This window comes from Staurois parvus, unplaced genomic scaffold, assembly GCF_062004578.1.
Source record: "Staurois parvus isolate SC_StPar_1 unplaced genomic scaffold, SC_StPar_1.0 ptg001930l, whole genome shotgun sequence".
In the NCBI taxonomy this organism is placed as follows: domain Eukaryota; kingdom Metazoa; phylum Chordata; class Amphibia; order Anura; family Ranidae; genus Staurois; species Staurois parvus.
This window is the reverse complement of record NW_028319726.1, coordinates 129,694-150,741: the sequence shown is the minus strand read 5'-3', so window position 1 is coordinate 150,741 and position 21,048 is coordinate 129,694. Positions and strand designations below refer to the sequence as shown.

At 46.6% G+C, this 21,048-nt stretch overlaps 1 protein-coding gene and 2 non-coding genes across 3 annotated transcripts in view; 1 reads left to right on the top strand and 2 right to left on the bottom strand.

The window, feature by feature from the left end:
• The window catches only part of SRPX2 (sushi repeat containing protein X-linked 2), a 97,283-nt gene that overhangs the window by 23,155 nt on the left and 53,080 nt on the right, over positions 1-21,048 (bottom strand). The window contains exons 3-6 of the mRNA XM_089664516.1: positions 19,529-19,612; positions 9,583-9,774; positions 8,592-8,768; positions 3,940-4,066 (exon numbers count right to left, since the gene is read on the bottom strand). Of these exons, the coding sequence (XP_089520642.1) occupies positions 3,940-4,066; positions 8,592-8,768; positions 9,583-9,774; positions 19,529-19,612 (580 nt within the window). The remainder of the gene's footprint in view (positions 1-3,939; positions 4,067-8,591; positions 8,769-9,582; positions 9,775-19,528; positions 19,613-21,048) is intronic.
• TRNAV-UAC (transfer RNA valine (anticodon UAC)) lies at positions 7,036-7,108 on the top strand. The gene has a single exon. It is a non-coding gene; the product is annotated as a tRNA-Val (tRNA).
• TRNAA-AGC (transfer RNA alanine (anticodon AGC)) lies at positions 12,091-12,163 on the bottom strand. The gene has a single exon. It is a non-coding gene; the product is annotated as a tRNA-Ala (tRNA).

Here is a 21,048-nt window from a genome sequence, read left to right as displayed (position 1 = left end):
TGGTCTGCATGGCTGTTGTCCCAGAAGGAAGCCTCTTCTAAACAAGCACAAGAAAGCCCACAAACAGTTTGCTGAAGACAAGCAGACTAAGGACATGGATTACTGGAACCACGTCCTGTGGTCTGATGACACCAAGATCAACTGATTTGGTTCAGATGGTGTCAAGCGTGTGTGGCGGCAACCAGGTGAGGAGTACAAAGACAAGTGTGTCTTGCTTACAGTCAAGCATGGTGGTGGGAGTGTCATGGTCTGGGGCTGCATGAGTGCTGCCGGCACTGGGGAGCTACAGTTGATTGAGGGAACCATGAATGCCAACATGTACTGTGAAATGCTGAAGCGTGGCATGAGCCCCTCCCTTCGGAGACTGGGCCGCAGGGCAGTATTCCAACATGATAACGACCCCAAACACACCTCCAAGATGACCACTGCCTTGCTAAAGAAGCTGAGGTAAAGTTGATGGACTGGCCAAGCATGCCTCCAGACCTAAACCCTATTGAGCATCTGTGGGGCATCCTCAAACGAAAGGTGGAGGAGCGTAAGGTCTCTAACATCTACCAGCTCCGTGATGTCGTCATGGAGGAGTGGAAGAGGACTCCAGTGGCAACCTGTGAAGCTCTGGTGAACTCCATGCCCAAGAGGGTTAAGGCAGTGCTGGAAAATAATGGCAGCCACACAAAATATTGACACTTTGGGCCCAATTTGCACATTGTCAATTAGGGGTGGACTCACTTTTGTTACCAGCGGCTTAGACATTAATGGCGGTGTGTTGAGTTATTTTGAGGGGACAGCAAATTTACACTGTTATACAAGCTGTACACTGACTACGTCACATTGTAGCAAAGTGTAATTTCTTCAGTGTTGTCACATGAAAAGATAGAATCAAATATTTACAAAAATGTGAGGGGTGGACTCACTTCTGGGAGACTGTATATGTCCTGCTCCCAATATGGCGGTGATCAGTGATTTATGATGGGACTGTGATAGTGTGGCAGGCAATTTGACACTAACTGACACAGGGGGGGCTGGCTAACTACCACTGACATCACCCGTGACTTTAATACAGTGATGAGTGATAATATTATACACTGTACCATTGACACTGGTTGGGAAGGGGTTGAAATTTAGGGCGATCAAAGGGTTAAATGTGTGCCTAACAATGTGTCATGTGTATAATGTGTGCTGCTTTTACTAACAGATCTCTATGTTTCTTATTCCTCCTTTGCAACGGTTTCAAAAACATGTCAAACCATCAAATGACTGGTGTCATAACTGATCACATGTACGGCACCATGGCAGTTGCAGATCAGAGAGAAGCTAAAATGGCATGCTCCTTACAGTGGTGGTCAGAATGTCACTCTCAGCCCTGGTTCACACATATGAGATTCTGGATGCATTGTTAAATTATTTCAGATGAGACAGTAATATTTATCAGCCACATGAAGACTATTCCTGGTTGTTGATTCTGAACTAGAAATGCGAATTGAAAGAGCTGATCACACTGGCCTCTCCTCTACTTCAGTGTAGGAGCCAGACCTCTGTAGTGAGATCCTAATTCAGCATACCATTGTCTAGGTGTGAATTCCCATTCACCTTTTGTTTAGATCACCCAGCTAGCTAACCTAATTAACTTACTGTTTAGAGTGTTAAGTTTATTTCTGTATATAGCTATGTTCAGACAGACATCTAGTCTTGTATGGTCGGCTGTGGTGTCTGTTGTCAGTGTTGTCGGTGTTCGGACGGGGAAGTGGTATTCTAATGGAAGTACTCAAGCGCAGCCTGGGTCGGTTCCGTTACAACAGTCAAACCCAGACATGTCCATCGGATTGTCAAATAGAGAAGTGTGATTGGTCACTCCAGAGAACATGTTTCCACTGCTCTAGTGGCAGCGTGCTTTACACCACGGCATCCGAAGCTTTGCATTGTACTTGGTGATGTAAGGCTTGGATGCAGCTGCTCGGCCATGGAAACCCATTCCATGAAGCTCTCTACGCACTGTTGTTGTGCTAATCTGAAGGCCACACCAAGTTTGGAGTGTGACGATCGTACGTCAGACCCCCACCCTTCTCACCAAACTCGTGACCAAAGGACTAGCCAGTCTGAAACCACAATGCCACAAACCCTGCACAACAATTTTCCAGCTAATGAACCACAAATCGATGTACCGGCAGCCTGGGAGCAATTGTTACTGGGTCAGGTTAATTACGCAATTAACCCTTCACACTGCCACCACCTCCTTTTTGTACAGAGAAAGAGGAAACTCGGTAATATCAGCAATAACACTATGATGGTTAGATAATCGTCTGTACACCACTGTCACCACAGACAGGTTATACAGAGGTTTAAACACACATAGTAGCGCTCTTCAGCGGCAGGAATTCGTAAGTTGCATTAACGAGCTATAGAAACAGTTCAATACTTTCAGAAAGAAAGATTTATTTCCAAAGGGTCAAAAGGGTGCAATAAAAATATTTACAGAAAAAAGATGTAACCAATATATATATAAATATACAGAGAACAATAGCACAGCAAAGAGGTAACAGAAAGGAGGTTAAAGGGTTAAAGTACTTGCCAATCAGCCTTGGTTTAAGCAGATCAAGTTTAGGAGCACCGTCTCCCAAGTTGGTTCTGATGTTAAATGGGAGAATTCTTCAACTTCCACTCTTAGGCCTGACAGCTTATTTTGTTGTCCCCCAGCAGGGGGTGTCTCTGAAGCCAAAGACCAATGCCTCATTTGGGGAGGGGTTGTCTGGGCGGAGACCCAAACTAGAACCAAAATCTTTCCTATTTTGGCAAATAACTTTTCCTAGGCACAAGTACCATTCCACCTGCTGGTAGATTAATATGCAGACGCATCTGAAGAACGGTTAGATATGAAATATAAAATACAGACTTGAATGGTTCAAGAGATGTAATTTTCTGCTTTCCTATATATTCCAGCCAAGGAGAGTGACATATCAAACTGTTTGTCTTCTCGTGGCCAATCTGAAGATATGCCTGGTTTTTATGTAAGTCTCTCATATTCCAAGATATTAGACATAGGGGAAAAATGGATTTAAAAGTGTTATCTAGTTTCTTACTCATCTGGAATGTCTTTGAACTCAGGGGAATGCTTGGGTTATCCTTTTACGAGGTGCCAGATTGCTCAGCTTCTTAGACCGCCCGGCACTCAGCTCAGAGATGTTTTTTGCCCTGGCCTGCCTGTGACACTTCCAACACACACACCGACCAAATGTCACTGTGGCTTTCAGAGAGGGAGGGGATGATCCAAGAAGGGGAGAAGGATCTACAAGATGGAGGGTTTGGAGCAAAATGGTCGAACCGCGTCCATCTCTGTGGGCACACTTGCTACATGGAGGTCTTTAGCTATTGACTCTGCAGACAGTTGGCGACTTCTGCGCACTGTGCGCTTCAGCATGCGCTGACCCTGCTCTGACGTGGCCTACCACTTGGTGGCTGAGTGGCTGTTGTTCCCAGTTGCTTCCACTTTGTTATAATCCCACTAACAGTTGAGCGTGGAATATTTAGTAGCCAGGAAATATCACGGATGGACTTATTGCACAGGTGACAACCTATCACGGGACCACGCTTGGAGTCACTGAGCTCCTGATAGCGACCCATTCTTTCACAGATTTTTGTAGAAGCAGTCTGTATGCCTAGGGGCTTGATTTTATACACCTGTGGCCATTAGAACATCTGAACCCAATGATTTGGAGGGCGGGCCCAATACTTTTGGCATTATAGTGTATGTATACATATACCGTACAGTATATATATATATATATATTGCATATATTGTATATAAAAAACCTCCATATACAAAACCCTACACCCACAGTTGATCCAGAGGAAGGCAAATAAACAATAAAACATGGTCCAACACCAAATAACAAAGTAATAGTGTAGTGTAGTTCTATTCTTGTTTTGATTGTCGGTTCCTACCTTGTGATAGCTCCATCAGCCGTATCCTTAACCAATGGGCTTCCCCAGTACACCACAGCCGTCAGCTTTCCTGGCTCAGCCACTTTTGTTCGGGAAGGTGGACACTGAATTTTAGGTGGATCCACATCTGATGGAACACAAATAAACAGTGGCATAACTACGGTAGAACCTTCAGGTCCCCGGTAAAACAAACCATGAACGCCCCCTGATCCCTGGCCAGGGCCTTTCTTTCCGAGCCTGGTGGTGCAGTACCAGGGCTCAGTTGCAAGTGTGACCTTTGTGACCCTGGTAGGTCCACCACTGGTGTCATTATTTTTTATTATCTTATTTTTTTTTACTATTTTCATACCATTTTTTTTACAATATCATTTTTGAATTATCTTTTACAATTTTTTTTAGGAGCCCCGTTAGGGGGCTTTGGTGGAATATCAGGGGTCTAAACAGACACCTGATGTTCCACCTTTGGGACAGATAAAGGAGATTGAGGACATGGCCCTCAATCTCCATCTCTGCAGCCTCAGCTGCTTAATGAACAGGAATACCTCTGTACAGAGCTTCCCCTCCATTCATAAACTGAAGCGTAGTAAACACAAGTTTAGTCAGACTCAAAAAGTGAAGAGCATCTAGAAATGTTAATTGCACATAAGCAGTACTCTGAAAAATGTTTTTGTTCCATCTGAAAATTTTTTGTGTGTCTGTAGTGTTAGAATTAGGTCACTGTTGTCTCTGACTGCTAGTCTAGATGTCATTACAGTGCTGCTCACTGTTCTCCTTGTTGGAGGTTGAAGTAAAATTGTGCTAGATTCAACTTCTGTATCTTATTGAAGAGTTAAGCTGCCTGTGGATGGTGCCAAGTCAGCAGATGACCATACTGTCTGGACAGACTGGGTCTAAGGAGGTAAGTCAATGCATAAACATATGAAACAGAACAACAATTCCCACTCTACAAGCTGGCTCCACTTTTAGAAACACCAATTTTGCTACATCCTTGAAATTGTCCAAAAAGAGGGACCATTCAAGCTACCAAGTTTATAAAACTTCTATACAAATCTGCAGGTGATTTACAGTGTTTTGTGTAGGATGCAAATCATCAACAAATGTAGTGCTTTGTACTAACCTTACTAGGCATGGCCAGATCTTGGGGTGGGGGTGGGGTACAGGAGTGGGATATACCCCCCCAGATTTTACTTTTAATTTACTCCCCCCAAGCCAACCCTAACCTGCCACCATACTACCATAATCTGACACTAATCTGATACTTTACCACTCTAGTTTGACACTATACTGATCTTGTGTGGGGAGGAAATCCTCTGCTGCCTGTGCCCAGGCTGTGTGCAGTGCAGGGATGGGAGAAGGAGCTGTACCCTGTCCTCTGGCCTGCCAGCAGTGACCCCTATCCTCTGCCCTTCCAGCAGTGACCCCTGTCCTCTACCCTTCCAGCAGTGACCCCTCTCCTCTGCCCTTCCAGCAGTAACCCCTGTCCTCTGCCCTTCCAGCAGCGACCTCATTCCTCTGCCCTTCCAGCAGCGACCCCTGTCCTCTGCCCTTCCAGCAGCGACCCCTGTCCTCTGCCCTTCCAGCAGCGACCCCTGTCCTCTGCCCTTCCAGCAGTGACCCCTGTCCTCTGCCCTTCCAGCAGTGACCCCTGTCCTCTGCCCTTCCAGCAGTGACCCCTATCCTCTGCCCTTCCAGCAGTGACCCCTGTCCTCTGCCCTTCCAGCAGTGACCCCTGTCCTCTGCCCTTCCAGCAGTGACCCCTCTCCTCTGCCCTTCCAGCAGTGACCCCTGTCCTCAGCCCTTCCAGCAGCGACCTCAGTCCTCTGCCCTTCCAGCAGCGACCCCTGTCCTCTGCCCTTCCAGCAGTGACCCCTGTCCTCTGCCCTTCCAGCAGCGACGCCTGTCCTCTGCCCTGCTAGCAGTGACCCCGTCCTCTGCCCTTCCAGCAGTGACCCCTGTCCTCTGCCCTTCCAGCAGTGACCCCTGTCCTCTGCCCTTCCAGCAGCGACCCCTGTCCTCTGCCCTTCCAGCAGCGACCCCTGTCCTCTGCCCTTCCAACAGTGACCCCTGTCCTCTGCCCTTCCAGCAGCGACCCCTGTCCTCTGCCCTGCCAGCAGTGACCCCTGTCCTCTGCCCTGCCATCAGTGACCCCTGTCCTCTGCCCTTCCAGCAGTGACCCCTGTCCTCTGCCCTGCCAGCAGTGACCCCTGTCCTCTGCCCTGCCATCAGTGACCCCTGTCCTCTTCCCTTCCAGCAGTGACCCCTGTCCTCTGCCCTTCCAGCAGTGACCCCTGTCCTCTGCCCTGCCAGCAGTGACCCCTGTCCTCTGCCCTGCCATCAGTGACCCCTGTCCTCTTCCCTTCCAGCAGTGACCCCTGTCCTCTTCCCTTCCAGCAGTGACCCCTGTCCTCTGCCCTGCCATCAGTGACCCCTGTCCTCTACCCTTCCAGCAGTGACCCCTGTCCTCTGCCCTGCCATCAGTGACCCCTGTCCTCTGCCCTGCCATCAGTGACCCCTGTCCTCTGCCCTGCTGACCTCCCATCCTCTGCCCCACTGACATTTTTTACTGCACCCCCACATCAGACAAGCTAGGGTCCCTAACATCACCAAAACCACCCACATTTGATTCAGCATATGGAATGTTGCAAAAGACTGTCAAAGACTTGATACAGGTGTAGTTGGAGGCTACAAACATTCTGCAAGAGACCGTGAAATACTGGTGACCAGGGGCAGACTGACTATTTAGGCACTCAGGCACTGCCCGAGTTCCCGGGGTCAATAGGGGGCCCCATGAGATGCCCCTGGTGCCTTTCATAGGCTTTTTTGGGTGTGGGTGAGGACACAGGGGCCCCATGAATTCCTATTGCCCGGGGGCCCCAAGAGTTGTCAGTCTGCCCCTGCCGGTAACATGTTGGATGAGACTACTAGAGATCACTGCCATTATATTCCTTTTACAAATCAATGTCCCTGGTACTATTACTGATATCTGCAACTCCAAATACACAAAAAATACCAAAGGATGTCAGGTTGACCTGCAGGACCAAGTCCTTCAGTTGTGTTCAACCCTTCCTTTTATGAAAAGCCCACAAAAGCCAAGCAGGTTCCATAGTGTAGCGGTTATCACGTCTGCTTTACACGCAGAAGGTCCTGGGTTCGAGCCCCAGTGGAACCATTTTGCAATAGAAGATCAGACACTGACTTTCCGAAATTCAGAGTTTGGAACGTCCCCCGCACAACACAATGGAAAACCATAGAGCCTTTACAGTGGAAGTGAACTGAAAAATGTAAAATTTTCTATATTGTAAGGTAGCAGTAGGCAACCTTTGAGCGGTAGAGATCTACCTAGGCAACATGGTAGCGATCAAACATCACTGGGGTGCGTCATCATTATTTTTTTTAAGGAGTTAGCTAGCAAGCCCCCAATAAAAAGTAAGGACAAGGAAAAAACTTAGAAAAATATAATAAAAATAATGTCCCTGTAAAATTATAAACTTAGCCTATCTTTAAAGTTAGCTTCAGCGACTCCCACAAGTCTGATACAGGAGTCCATTATTATTATTATACAGTATTTATAAAGCGCCAATAGTTCGCTCAGCGCTGTACATTACAAAGGGGGACAGAACATGTGATAGAACAATACCAATACAATGCAAAACATGAGGGGATTGAGGGCCCTGCTCCTTGGAGCTTACAATCTAGGAGGGAGGGGATGGTGGCACAGGAGGAGATAGCTGTGGGGGATGGAGTGGTAGGAAGAGTGGAGGAGGTCGGCAAGTTAGCAGGGGGTGGGGTAGGCTTCCCTGAAGAGATGGGTTTTCAGGGTGCGCCTAAAGGAGAGGAGAGTAGGTGATAATCTGATGGGTTGGGGCAGGGAGTTCCAGAGGATGGGTGACACCCTGGAGAAGTCCTGGAGGCGGGCATGGGAGGAGGAGACCAGGGAACTAGAGAGAAGGAGGTCTTGTGAGGAGCGGAGTGTGCGCGCTGGGTGGTACTTGGATATTATGAAGGCATAACCACTGGAACTGACTTGCTCAACTATTTTCAGGCCTTGAAGGCCTTGCTGTCTGCTTTGAGTTCTGGCCAGTGTAAGTAGTATGTAGGGCAGTGTATAGGGGTCAGTAGGGTGTACACACCCATATGGAAGAAACATATATTTGAAATATATTTTAAAAATATTCTTCCCAAATATATTGACATATATTTGAAATGGTACAATTTTGGCCATAATCAATATATTTCAATAAATATAAATAAATAAATAAAAATTATATATATATATATACACACACACACACACACACACACATACATATATATATATATATATATATATATATATATATATATATATATTATGCTGAAATGCGTTTTTATTCAAAAATAGATGAAAAATATTTTTAAAAATACATTTCAAATATACTGTATGTCTTTAAAAATACAAATCTACATTTTTGGAATGCATTTACAAATATATGTTAAAATGACTTTCTTATGTTAAAAAAAATCTGAAGAATATATTTTGTAATTAATAAAAAACGCATTTTAACATGCATTATATATAATTACTGACGCGTTTTGGGTGTCTAAACGCTCCCCTCCTCTGCCCCAGTCATTGGAGCACACCTAGAGAAGATACATTCTACCTGAAGATTTACCTACACAGACAGGTTCTCCTCCGCTCCACAGCCCATCCTCCATACACACTCGATTGCGGTCGCCTTCTATCTGATAGCCCAGAGAGCATGAATAATCACAGCGGGATCCCTCGTTAATCCCAGCTGAACATTGGTATGACCCGTTGGGTATCGCTGGTAGAACATGGCATTGGATCCCTAAAACAGAAAGAGAAGTAATAATCGACAATGGCAAGCACAATGTAGTAGTCCGCACTACATACTGTACAGCAGGGGCGCTCAACTTTTTGAAGAGCGAGGGCTACTTAAGTGATTTAGTAACCGGTCGTGGGCCACAATGAAATAAAGGACAGCATGTGTAAGCACAGCCATACAAAGCAGCATGACGATCGCACGTCAGACCCCCGCCCTTCTCACCAAACTCGTGACCGAAGGACTAGCCAATCTGAAACCGCGTTGTCACATGCGTAACAATGCCACACACCCTGCACAACGATTTTCCAGCTAATGGACCACAAATCGATGTACCGGCAGCCTGGGAGCGATTGTTACTGGGTCAGGTTAATTACGCAATTAACCCTTCACACTGCCACCACCTCCTTTTTGTACAGAGAAAGAGGAAACTCGGCAATATCAGCAATAACACTATGATGGTTAGATAATCGTCTGTACACCTCTGTCACCACAGACAGGTTATACAGAGGGTTAGGTTAAACACACATAGTAGCGCCGGGTGCCAGCGGGGAATCTCCGGCTGGGACCTGGTGATCAACAGCCGTGGCCACCAATGGCGGCGCGGGTAGGGCGGCACGCGCACACCTCCTACCCAGAAACACAAAATCACGTATATATACGTGATTTTGCGCAGCCCTGCCGCTCTGTAGTTCTGCTATAGGGCGGACAGGAAGCGGTTATCAATTTGTTCATGCAAAATGCAAGGGTTCAAAGAAAGTCAGAAACCACATACAACCTATCTTTCCTATTTACCAATCATCTCACTGTAGTCACTTACTCCTGCAGTAAGCGTATCCAGACCAACGTCGACTTTGCAAGCAGCGCACTGAGCTCTGACCAATAAGACGGAAGCCCTGGTCACATGACAGACTGCAACGCGTTCCAAGAGTGCTGCGGTAGCCCGGCCCTCGGGGAGAATAACACGCCGCTTCTCCATCTTGGATTTTCAGGTCGTGACACCAGCGAGGAACTTAAAAACAGACAAGAAGAATTGTTAAGTAAGTACTGTGTATCTGTCATTGCATGATGGGGCTGGGGACTCAATCCTCAAAGCTTCAAGCTGAACTCTGGGAAAAGCAAATATCATCTAAATGTAGTGATGGGTCGAACACCCCCCTGTTTGGTTCGTGGTCGAACATTCGAACCTAATGAAAATTCGACAGCACACTAATCAGATGGTATAGTATACTATTTTTATATTGTTTTACTATTGTATTTTTAAAAAAATTAATAAAAGATATAATAAAAAAACAAAAAAAAGTTTAACAGCAAACTTTGAACGGGGACAATTCACTAAGCGGTATGTGGTAAGATACTAAAATCTGTCATGAGTTCCATTCTGAAGTCATGCGGTATTTTACTAGTGAGACATTGTTCATGTTTCAGTGGGGTTCCCCGCTGACAGCTGAATATCAAAAGAATTAAAAGAAAAAAAATTAAAATAACATGGGGGTCCCCCCCAAGATCCATACCAGACCCTTATCCGAGCATGCAGGTCAGGAAAGGGGGGGACAATACCAGGCCACATACCATCAACATGGGGGGGTGCCTTGGAGCAGATTCCCCCCTAAAAGCACATTGTTCCCATGTTGATGGGGACAAGAGCCTCTTCCCCACAACCGTAGCCCGTGGTTGTGGGGGTCTGCGAGCGGTGCTTATTGGAATCTGGAAGATCCTGGCTACCCCCCATCCCCCCATGTGAATGAGTATGTTGTTCATGGTACAGCCGGTGACCCCTCTATTGATATAAAGATCTATATAGAGGAATCAGGACCTCCTTCCTCCTCATGGTGACCCCTCTAGTGATATAAAGATCTATATAGAGGAATCAGGACCTCCTTCCTCCTGCCGGTGACCCCACTAGTGATATAAAGATCTATACAGGGGAATCAGGACCTCATTCCTCCTGGTGATCCCTCTAGTGATATAAAGATCTATACAGAGGAATCAGGACCCCCTTCCTCCCGCTGGTGATCCCTCTAGTGATATAAAGATCTATACAGAGGAATCAGGACCTCCTTCCTCCTGCTGGTGACCCCTTTAGTGATATAAAGATCTATACAGAGGAATCGGGACCTCCTTCCTCCTGCTGGTGACCCCTCTAGTGATATAAAGATCTATACAGAGGAATCAGGATCTCCTTCCTCCTGCTGGTGACCCCTCTAGTGATATAAAGATCTATACAGAGGATTCAGGACCTCCTTCCTCCTGCTGGTGACCCCTTTAGTGATATAAAGATCTATACAGAGGATTCAGGACCTCCTTCCTCCTGCTGGTGACCCCTCTAGTGATATAAAGATCTATACTGGGGAATCAGGACCTCCTTCCTCCTGCCGGTGACCCCTCTAGTGATATATAGATCTATATAGAGGAATCAGGACCTCCTTCCTCCTGCTGGTGACCCCTCTAGTGATATAAAGATCTATATAGAGGAATCAGGACCTCCTTCCTCCTGCCGGGGACCCCTCTAGTGATATAAAGATCTATATAGAGGAATCAAGACCTCCTTCCTCCTGCCGGGGACCCCTCTAGTGATATAAAGATCTATATAGAGGAATCAGGACCTCCTTCCTCCTGCTGGTGATCCCTCTAGTGATATAAAGATCTATATAGAGGAATCAGGACCTCCTTCCTCCTGCCGGGGACCCCTCTAGTGATATAAAGATCTATATAGAGGAATCAGGACCTCCTTCCTCCCTCCTGTTGGTGATCACTCCTGGTGACAAATAAGGATTTATAGAGCCAAAATAGGACCTCCTTTTTCTGGTTGTGGACCCCTTTGTTGCAGAGTTTCTTAACCTGGAGTCAATGGTAGTCAATGGATGGGTTTCAGGGGATTTGTGAGGGTCAGATGAAAAAAACCATATATATATATACATACACAGCCCAATCCCCCCACCTTGTCCCAATCAATGGTTTCCCATTGAAAGAAACTAAATAAAAAGTGTCCTGCCACTGCTTATAGCGCCGACCACTGAGCATCTTTTGACTCATTGGCTCATGCTTACCATTTAATTTGTATCATCATTATAATAGGAATGAGTTTTTTCATAAGTTTGTTCACTGTATTCAAACTTTGTATATGTCATATATGTATGAACCAATCAAATTTCGATACAATAAAGTACATACATTCATTGCATGCAGAGTTGTGTTTATGTGAATATTTCTGGGGAGGGGGTACATAGCTTTTTCAGATTCTTAAAGTGGTGCGCAACTCAAAAAAGGTTAAGAAATACTGATTTAGTGATAATTAATGTTCCCTATAGGGGAAAAAAAAGAAGCCTGGAGAATGCGGGCATCGATCCCGCTACCTCTCGCATGCTAAGCGAGCGCTCTACCATCTGAGCTAATTCCCCTCCTTGACCTTTATTTGGCTGCCAGCTTTTTTAGACAGACCCTTACACCAGCTTTTTTTAAAAAAAAAAAAATCAAGTATTTTTAAATGTTTATTTGTTATGTTCTTTTTTTCCCCATGAATGATTTTTTTATTCACTTAAAATGTGCTTTTAAACTTGCTAGAAAATTGGATAGAAAATCACTCAGAAGCAGAATCAATTTGCTAGCACATCCCCCCTCCCTCTAGGCACATCATCAGCTTCTTTAGCAAAAACAGATCTTGGCTGAACGTATACTTTAACCCCTCGCCTACCGGGCACTTCTACCCCCTTCCTGCCTACCGGGCACTTCTACCCCCTTTCTGCCTACAGGGCACTTCTACCCCCTTCCTGCCTACAGGGCACTTCTACCCCCTTCCTGCCTACAGGGCACTTCTACCCCCTTCCTGCCTACAGGGCACTTCTACCCCCTTCCTGCCTACAGGGCACTTCTACCCCCTTCCTGCCTACCGGGCACTTCTACCCCCTTCCTGCCTACCGGGCACTTCTACCCCCTTCCTGCCTACCGGGCACTTATACCCCCTTCCTGCCTACTGGGCACTTATACCCCCTTCCTGCCTACAGGGCACTTCTACCCCCTTCCTGCCTACCGGGCACTTATACCCCCTTCCTGCCTACAGGGCACTTATACCCCCTTCCTGCCTACAGGGCACTTATACCCCCTTCCTGCCTACCGGGCACTTATACCCCCTTCCTGCCTACAGGGCACTTATACCCCCTTCCTGCCTACAGGGCACTTATACCCCCTACCTGCCCAGGCCAATTTCCAGCTTTCAGCGCTGTCGCACTTTGAATGACAATTGCGCGGTCATGCAACACTGTACCCATATGAAATTTTTATCATTTTTTTGAGACAGATAGAGCTTTCTTTTGGTGGTATTTAATCACCTCTGGGATTTTTATTTTTCTTAAACAAACCAAAAACCACTGAAAATTTTGAAAAAAAAATGTTTTTTTTAGTTTTTGTTATACAATTTTGTAAATAAGTGATTTTTCTCCTTCACTGATGTGCGCTAATGAGGCTGCGGTGATGGGCACTGATAGGCTGCACTGATGGACTCTGATAGGTGGCACTGATGGGCACTGATGAGGAGGCACTGGTAGGTTGCACTGATGGGCATTGACAGGCATCACTGATGGGCACTGAAAGGCAGCACTGATACATGACACTGATATATGATGCTGATAGGCGGCACTGATAGGCAGCACTGACTGGCACTGATAGGCGGCACTCACTGGCACTGTTAGGCAGCACTGACTGGCACTGTTAGGCGGCACTGACTGGCACTGATAGGCGGCACTGACTGGCACTGATAGGCGACACTGATGCGCACTGATAGGCGACACTGACTGGCACTGATTGGCAGCACTGATAGGTGGCACTGACTGGCACTGATGGGTGACATTGAAAGGCAGCTCAGATAGGCACTGATATGTGGCATTGATGTTCACTGGTACGCACTGATATGTGGCATTGATGTGGCACTGATGGGCACTGGCACGTAGCACTGATGAGCACTGACTGCTGACGCTGATGGACACTGACAGGTGGCACTTCTGGGGCCACACTGATCACCAGGGCACACTGATCATCAGTGCCCTGATGATCAGTGCACATGTCCCCTCCATGGAAAGCCGATTACCGGCTCTCCTCTCTTCTCGAGCTGTCAGCGTGACAGCTCGAGAGGAGAGAAATGCAGATAACCGGCATTTCCGTGTTTACATGTGATCAGCTGTGATTGGACACAGCTGATCATATGACCGAGCCGACATCTTCGGCTCTTTCCGTGATCCGCTGTGTCCGAGGGACACAGCGCACTGGAGATCGCCGAGCTGCGCGCTCCCTGAGCCGCGCATGCGCGTTGAGAATGGAAGGACGTCATACGACGTTCTATCAGAACGAGAGAACCACCTTGCTCCATAATTGTACTATATGGCGGGCGGAAGGTGGTTAAAGTGGTTCTAAAGCCAGAATGTTTTTTTTTTCATCTTTATGCATTCTATGCATTAAGGTAAAAAAAAAAACAACCTTCCACTAGTTGTTCCCCCCAGCCTCCCTAAACTTACCTTTGTCCTGCATCTCTTCCTTCCTTTAGGATCAGAGCCATTGGCTCCTACTGCTGTCAACCAAATGCTGTTGAGGATGGGGTGGGGCTGAGCTACGCTGTGTGTGTCAATAGACACATATGGCCCGGCTTGGAAGTGAGCCCGCAGCCGCACCATCGTAGGAGGAGGCTTCCTATGAGGACGCACCGAGAAGAGGAGAAGCCAAGAATCCTGGTAGGGGACCCCAGAAGAAGAAGTTCTAAGTCTCTCTGTGCACAGAGCAGATAAGTATAATGTTTGTTATTTTAATAAAAATATACACAGTGCATTCAGAAAGTATTCAGATCCCCTTTTTTCAGTGTTGTTATGTTGTAGCCTGTTACTACAGTTTGAGTTCATTTTTTCCTCATTATCTTCACTCAGCACCTCATAATGACAAAGTGAAAACAGAATCATAGAAACGTTTGCAAATGTATGAAAAAGGAAAAACTCAAATCTCACATTGGCATAAGTATTCAGACCCTTTACAACAACACTTGACATTTAGCTCAGGTGCTTCCCATCTCTCTTGATCATCGCTGAGATGGTTCTACACCTTGATTGGAGGCCACCTGTGGTAAATGAAATGGACTGGACATGATTTGATAAGGCACACTCCTCTCTATAAAAGGCCTCACAGCTGACAGTGCATACTGTATCAGAACAAAAGTAATGAGATCAAAGGAACAAAGCTCAGAGACAGGAATTTTGCAAGGCACAGATCTGGGGAAGGCTTAAAAACATGACTGCTGCACTAAAGGTTCCCAAGAGCACAGTGGCCTCCATAATTCTCAAATTGAAGACGTTTGGTACAACCAGGACTCTTCCAAGAGCTGGTCACCCAGCCAAACTGAGCAATCAGAGGAGAAGGGCCTTAATAAGAGAGGTGGCCAAAAACCTGATGGTCACTCTGACTGAGTTCCAGTAGAGCCATTGGCTCCCATTGCTGTCAATCAAATGTTGTTGAGGACGAGGACGAGATCCTGTGTGGACACGAGACAAAGTTCCAGAAGGACAACCATCACTGCAGCCCTCCATCAATCTGGGTTTCACAGGCAGAGGGGCAAGGTGGAAGCCTTTCCTCAGTTTGGAGTTTGCAAAAAAGCACCTGAAGGACTCAGACTGTGAGGAACAAGATTCTCTGGTCTGATGTAACCAAGATTAAAATGTTTGGCCTCAATTCTAAACATTATGTCTGGAGGAAGACAGTCATCGCTCATCACCTGCCTAATACCATACCAAAAGTGAAGCATGTTGGTGGCAGCATCAAGCTGTAGGTTCCCAAGAGCACAGTGGCCTCCATAATTCTCAAATGGAAGAAGTTTGGCACAACCAGGACTCTTCCAAGAGCTGGTCGCCCAGCCAAACTGAGCAATCAGAGGAGAAGGGCCTTAGTAAGAGAGGTGGCCAAAAACCCGATAGTCACTCTGACTGAGTTCCAGTAGAGCCATTGGCTCCCACTGCTGTCAATCAAATGTTGTTGAGGACTGGGGAAGAGATCCTCTGTGGACACGAGACAAAGTTCCAGAAGGACAACCATCAAATGGAAGAAGTTTGGCACAACCAGGACTCTTCCAAGAGCTGGTCGCCCAGCCAAACTGAGCAATCAGAGGAGAAGAGCCTTAGTAAGAGAGGTGGCCAAAAACCTGATGGTCACTCTGACTGAGTTCCAGTAGAGCCATTGGCTCCCATTGCTGTCAATCAAATGTTGTTGAGGACAGGGACGAGATCCTGTGTGGACACGAGACAAAGTTCCAGAAGGACAACCATCACTGCAGCCCTATATCAATCTGGGTTTCAAAGGCAGAGTGGCAAGGTGGAAGCCTTTCCTCAGTTTGGAGTTTGCAAAAAAGCACCTGAAGGACCTGTGAGGAACAAGATTCTCTGGTCTGATGAAACCAAGATTAAAATGTTTGGCCTCAATTCTAAACATTATGTCTGGAGGAAGACAGTCATCGCTCATCACCTGCCCAATACCATACCAAAAGTGAAGCATGGTGGTGGCAGCATCATGCTGTGGGGGACTGGGAAGACTGGTCAGGGTTGACAGAAAGCTGAATGAAGCAAAGTACAGAGATATCCTCAATGACTACCTATTCTCGCAGGACCTCAAACTGGGCCAAAGATTCACCTTCCAACATGACAACAACCATAAGGACACAGCCAATACAACACAGGAGTGGCTAAGGGACAACTCTGTGGATGTCCTAGAGTAGCCCAGCCACAGCCCTGACTTGAACCCTATTGGACATCTCTGGAGAAACCTGAAAATGGCTGTCCACCGACGGCCCCTTTCCAACCTGACTGAGCTGGACAAGATTTGCAAAGAAGAATGGCAGAAAATCCCGCAATCCAGGCGTGCAGAGCTTGTGACTTCATACTCAAAAAAGTAGCAATTGCTGCCAAAAGTGCTTCAATAAAGTACTGAGTAAAGGGTCTGAATACTTATGCCAATGTGATAGTTCAGATTTTTATTTTTAATAAATTCACAGACATTTCTAAAATCCTGTTCACACTTTGTCATTATGGGGTACTGAGTGTAGAATAAGGAGAAAAAAATGAATTTAAACAACTGTAGTATCTGGCAGAAACATAACACTGAAAAAAGGGGTCTGAATACTTTCTGAAATGCACTGTATATGCCTGTACAATCATTTTAACCCCTCACCTACAGGGCACCTATACCCCCTTCCTGCCCAGGCCAATTTCCAGCTTTCAGTGCTGTCACATTTTGAAAGACAATTGCGCGGTCATGCAACACTGTACCCATATGAAATTTTTATCATTTTTTTGAGACAGATAGAGCTTTATTTTGGTGGTATTTAATCGCCACTGTGTTTTTTATTTTTTTCTAAACAAACCAAAAACCACTGAAAATTTTGAAAAAAAAAAGTTTTTGTTATAAAAATTTGTAAATAAGTGATTTTTTTCCCCTCACTGATGTGCGCTAATGAGGCTGCAGTGATGGGCACTGATAGGTGGCTCTGAAGGGCACTGATGAGGAGGCATTGGTAGGTGGCACTGATGGGCATTGACAGGCATCACTGATGGGCACTGAAAGGCAGCACTCATATATGGCACTGATAGGCAGCACTGACTGGCACTGATAGGCAGCACTGACGGGCACTGATAGGTGGCACTGACTGGCACTGATTGGCAGCACTGATAGGTAGCACTGATAGGCATTGATAGATGGCACTGACTGGCACTGATGGGTAGCTCAGATGGGCACTGATATGTGGCATTGATGTGCACTAGTAGGCACTGATGTGAAGCATTGATGTGCACTGGTAGGCACTGATATAAAGCATTGATGTGCACTGGTAGGCACTGATATGAAGCATTGATGTGCACTGGTAGGCACTGATATAAAGCATTGATGTGCACTGGTAGGCACTGATATGAAGCATTGATGTGCACTGGTAGGCACTGATATGAAGCATTGATGTGCACTGGTAGGCACTGATATGAAGCATTGATGTGGCATTGATGAGCACTGACAGCTGGCACTGATGGACACTGACAGGTGGCACTGCTGGGACTACACTGATCATCAGAGCACACTGATCATCAGTGCCCTGATGATCAGTGTGGATGTCCCCTCTGAGTAAAGCCGATTACCGGCTCTCCTCTCCTCTCCTCTCGAGTTGTCAGCGTGAGGAGAGGAATGCTGATAAACCGGCATTTCCCAATTTACATGTGATCAGCTGTGATTGGACTCAGCTGATCACATGACCGAGCCGACATCTTCGGCTCTTTCCATTGATCGGTGATCCGCTGTGTCCGAGGGACACAGCACATCACCGATCGCCAGGCTGCGCGCTCCCGGAGCCGCGCATGCGCGGTTAGAATGGGAGGACGTCATATGACCCCCTCCCAGAACGAGAGAACCGCCTTGCGCCCGTCAATACCTTATATGGCGTGTGGGAGGCGGTTAAAGTCAACCGCTCATACAGCAAAGTACCAGTGTGAGAAGTTTTAGATTGAAGCTGACACTCTCTGATCTTTGGGCTACACAGTAACCTTTTTGGCCTAAATCTGTTTCTGTTGGGGAAGACAACTTCCATCTGAGACTTTTCACACAGGCATTTTCTCTGAGACACATTCCCTTGAAACAAAAAAATTAATAACATATGAAAATGAACAAAGCAGGATCTGACTAAGAGCTTACAGCCCAGGAATTCAGAGGGGAAGGAGCCTCTCCTTTATTGCTGTGAGTCAGAAAAGTGAATGTACAGCGCCTTCAAAAAGTCTCCCCCCCCTTGAAATGTTCCCCATGCTGTCATGTTACAACCAGAACCGTCAATGTATTTTATTGGGATTTGATGTGATAAACCAACACAAAGTGGCACATAATTGTGAAGTGGAAGGAAAATGAGAAATGGGATTCAAAACGTCTTACAAATAAATCTGTGAAAAGTGTGGCGTACATTTGTATTCAGCCCCCCGGAGTCAATACTTTGTAGGACCCCCTTTGGCTGCAATTTCAGCTGCAAGTCTTTTTGGGGACGTCTTTCCCAGCTTTGCACATCTAGAGAGGGACATTTCTGCTCATTCTTCTTTGCAGAATCGCTCAAGCTCTGTCTCCGTCTGGGAACAGCAATTCTCAAGTCTTGCCACAGATTCTCCATTGGATTTGGGTCTGGACTGTGACTGGGCCATTCTAACACATGAATATGATTTGATCTAAACCATTCCATTGTAGCTCTGACTGGATGTTTCGGGTCGTTGTCCTGCTGGAAGGTGAACCTCCGCCCCGGTCTCAAGTCTTTTGCAGACTCTAACAAGTTTTCTTCTAAGATTGCCCTGTATTTGGCTCCATCCATCTCCCCATCAACTCTGACCAGCTTCCCTGTCCCTGCTGAAGAACAGCATCCCCACAACATGATGCTGCCACCACCATGTTTCACGGTGGGGATGGTGTGTTCAGGGTGATGTACAGTGTTAGTTTTTTCTACAGAGAAAAATCCCAATTGCATGGAAGTCGGTGTTTGCTGGTGAATATTGTGGGGTGCAGGGGCGGACCATTTGGAAACTCTGGCACTGCCCGAGGGCCCGGGGTCAGTAGAGGGCCCCATGAGATGCCCCTGGTACCTTTTTCATTGGCTTTTTTGAGTTTGGGCAAGGACACAGGGGCCCCATGATCCCCTATTGCCCGGGGACCCCATGAATTGTCAGTCCGCCCCTGGTAGGGTGTATGGGCCGACATACATGGCCAATGCAACAGTTAGCACCTCTTACCAAGATAATCTGGCTGTCGGGCTGGCGGGCGCTGCTCAACGTAAACTTCATTGTTGTAGCTTTCATCCGAGGCATATCCCGAGCCTGTAATAAAATATACAAGGCGTTAATCCCAGTTGGATTTTGTGTCGCCCTGGGGAGGGATGAACTAGGATCATTACTCATTTATATATTGTCATCATTAACCCCTTCACGCCGGCACCTCCCGGCCCTTTAAGAGTTTCAGAAGCCTGGAGGCGGGGCAGGATTTAGGGTCATGTGACGCGTCACGGCGGTCACATGATCGGGAAAGGTCCCAATCGAAAGAGGAGATCGGGACCTTTCCGTGAGTACCGGACATGTGTGCTGGGAGCGAGCAGGGCATGCGCTCTCGGCACATATTGCCTTTTTTAATAGAACGCAAATGTGCGGCCGCTCAGCATCTAGGCCCAGAAGCCGGGAGGCCGCACATTTGCGTTCGGCCGGCGTGACGAGGTTAATGATGGGCTGAAACTTCCACCCTGTTCGGTTCGCAGTCGAACATTCGAATTTAAGAACAAGTCCGACCACGAACTTTGACCCGGGACAATTCACTAAGCGGTATCTTGGCATTCAGGTAACATTAAAGTCGCATCAACGTAGTGCAGGAACCCTATTCAAAATCATTGCTTAGGTTTGAACAACTTCCATTGAAATACGGTTTATTAGTAGTGAAAATATTCTTTCATGTGTCAGCTGTCAGCGGGGTCACCGACTGACAGATGACTGTCGATAAAATTCCTGGCAATTAAAAATTTTGCAAAAAAAAAAAAATGGCGTGGGGTCTTTTTTCGGGTTGGCGTTGGATCTACTTCGGGGGATATTTTTTAAATTTTTGTTTTTAATAAAGGGCTTGTCAAAGACTGTCTCCTGTCTTTTTTACACTACACTTTTTTATTTTGTGAATGGGTAGCCTTTACCATGTACCCCATATTCATTCACACGGGGGGAGGGATCTGCGGGCCCCCTTGTTTACTCGGTATGTTTTTTGGGAAGGGTCAGGGACTTTTTTAAACACAAAACGTTGCATTTTGGTTCAATGGACTTCAATGGAGACACTGTAGAAATGCATTTAGTGCGTTTTTAATGCGTTTCTGACACGTTTTTGATGCATTTTGCGTTTTAATCTGCCCAGCAACAAGTTGGAAAAAAAGTGCAAACTGCAAAAAAAATACAGACGCAAAAACGCAAAATGGGAGAGGGGAGAGAGGAAGTGGAGGGCTGAAATTACAAAATGCAGAACTCAGTGGGGAGAGCTCTGAGAGCTGATTGGAGGGGAGGGACACCACCAACCCCCCCTTCACACAGCTCACAGGAACAGAGCTGAGCCTGACAGTCACAGGCTGTGTGCTGGAGTTCCCTCCCTTTTCACCTCTTTTTTCTTGGTGTCAGGAAAACCTGTCGAAAGAGACTCATGAAGATAGCAGAGGAAGGAGGCAGTAGACAGAAATGACACTTAGTGCTCTGGAGTGAGATAAATACACACTATAGAGGGATATGCT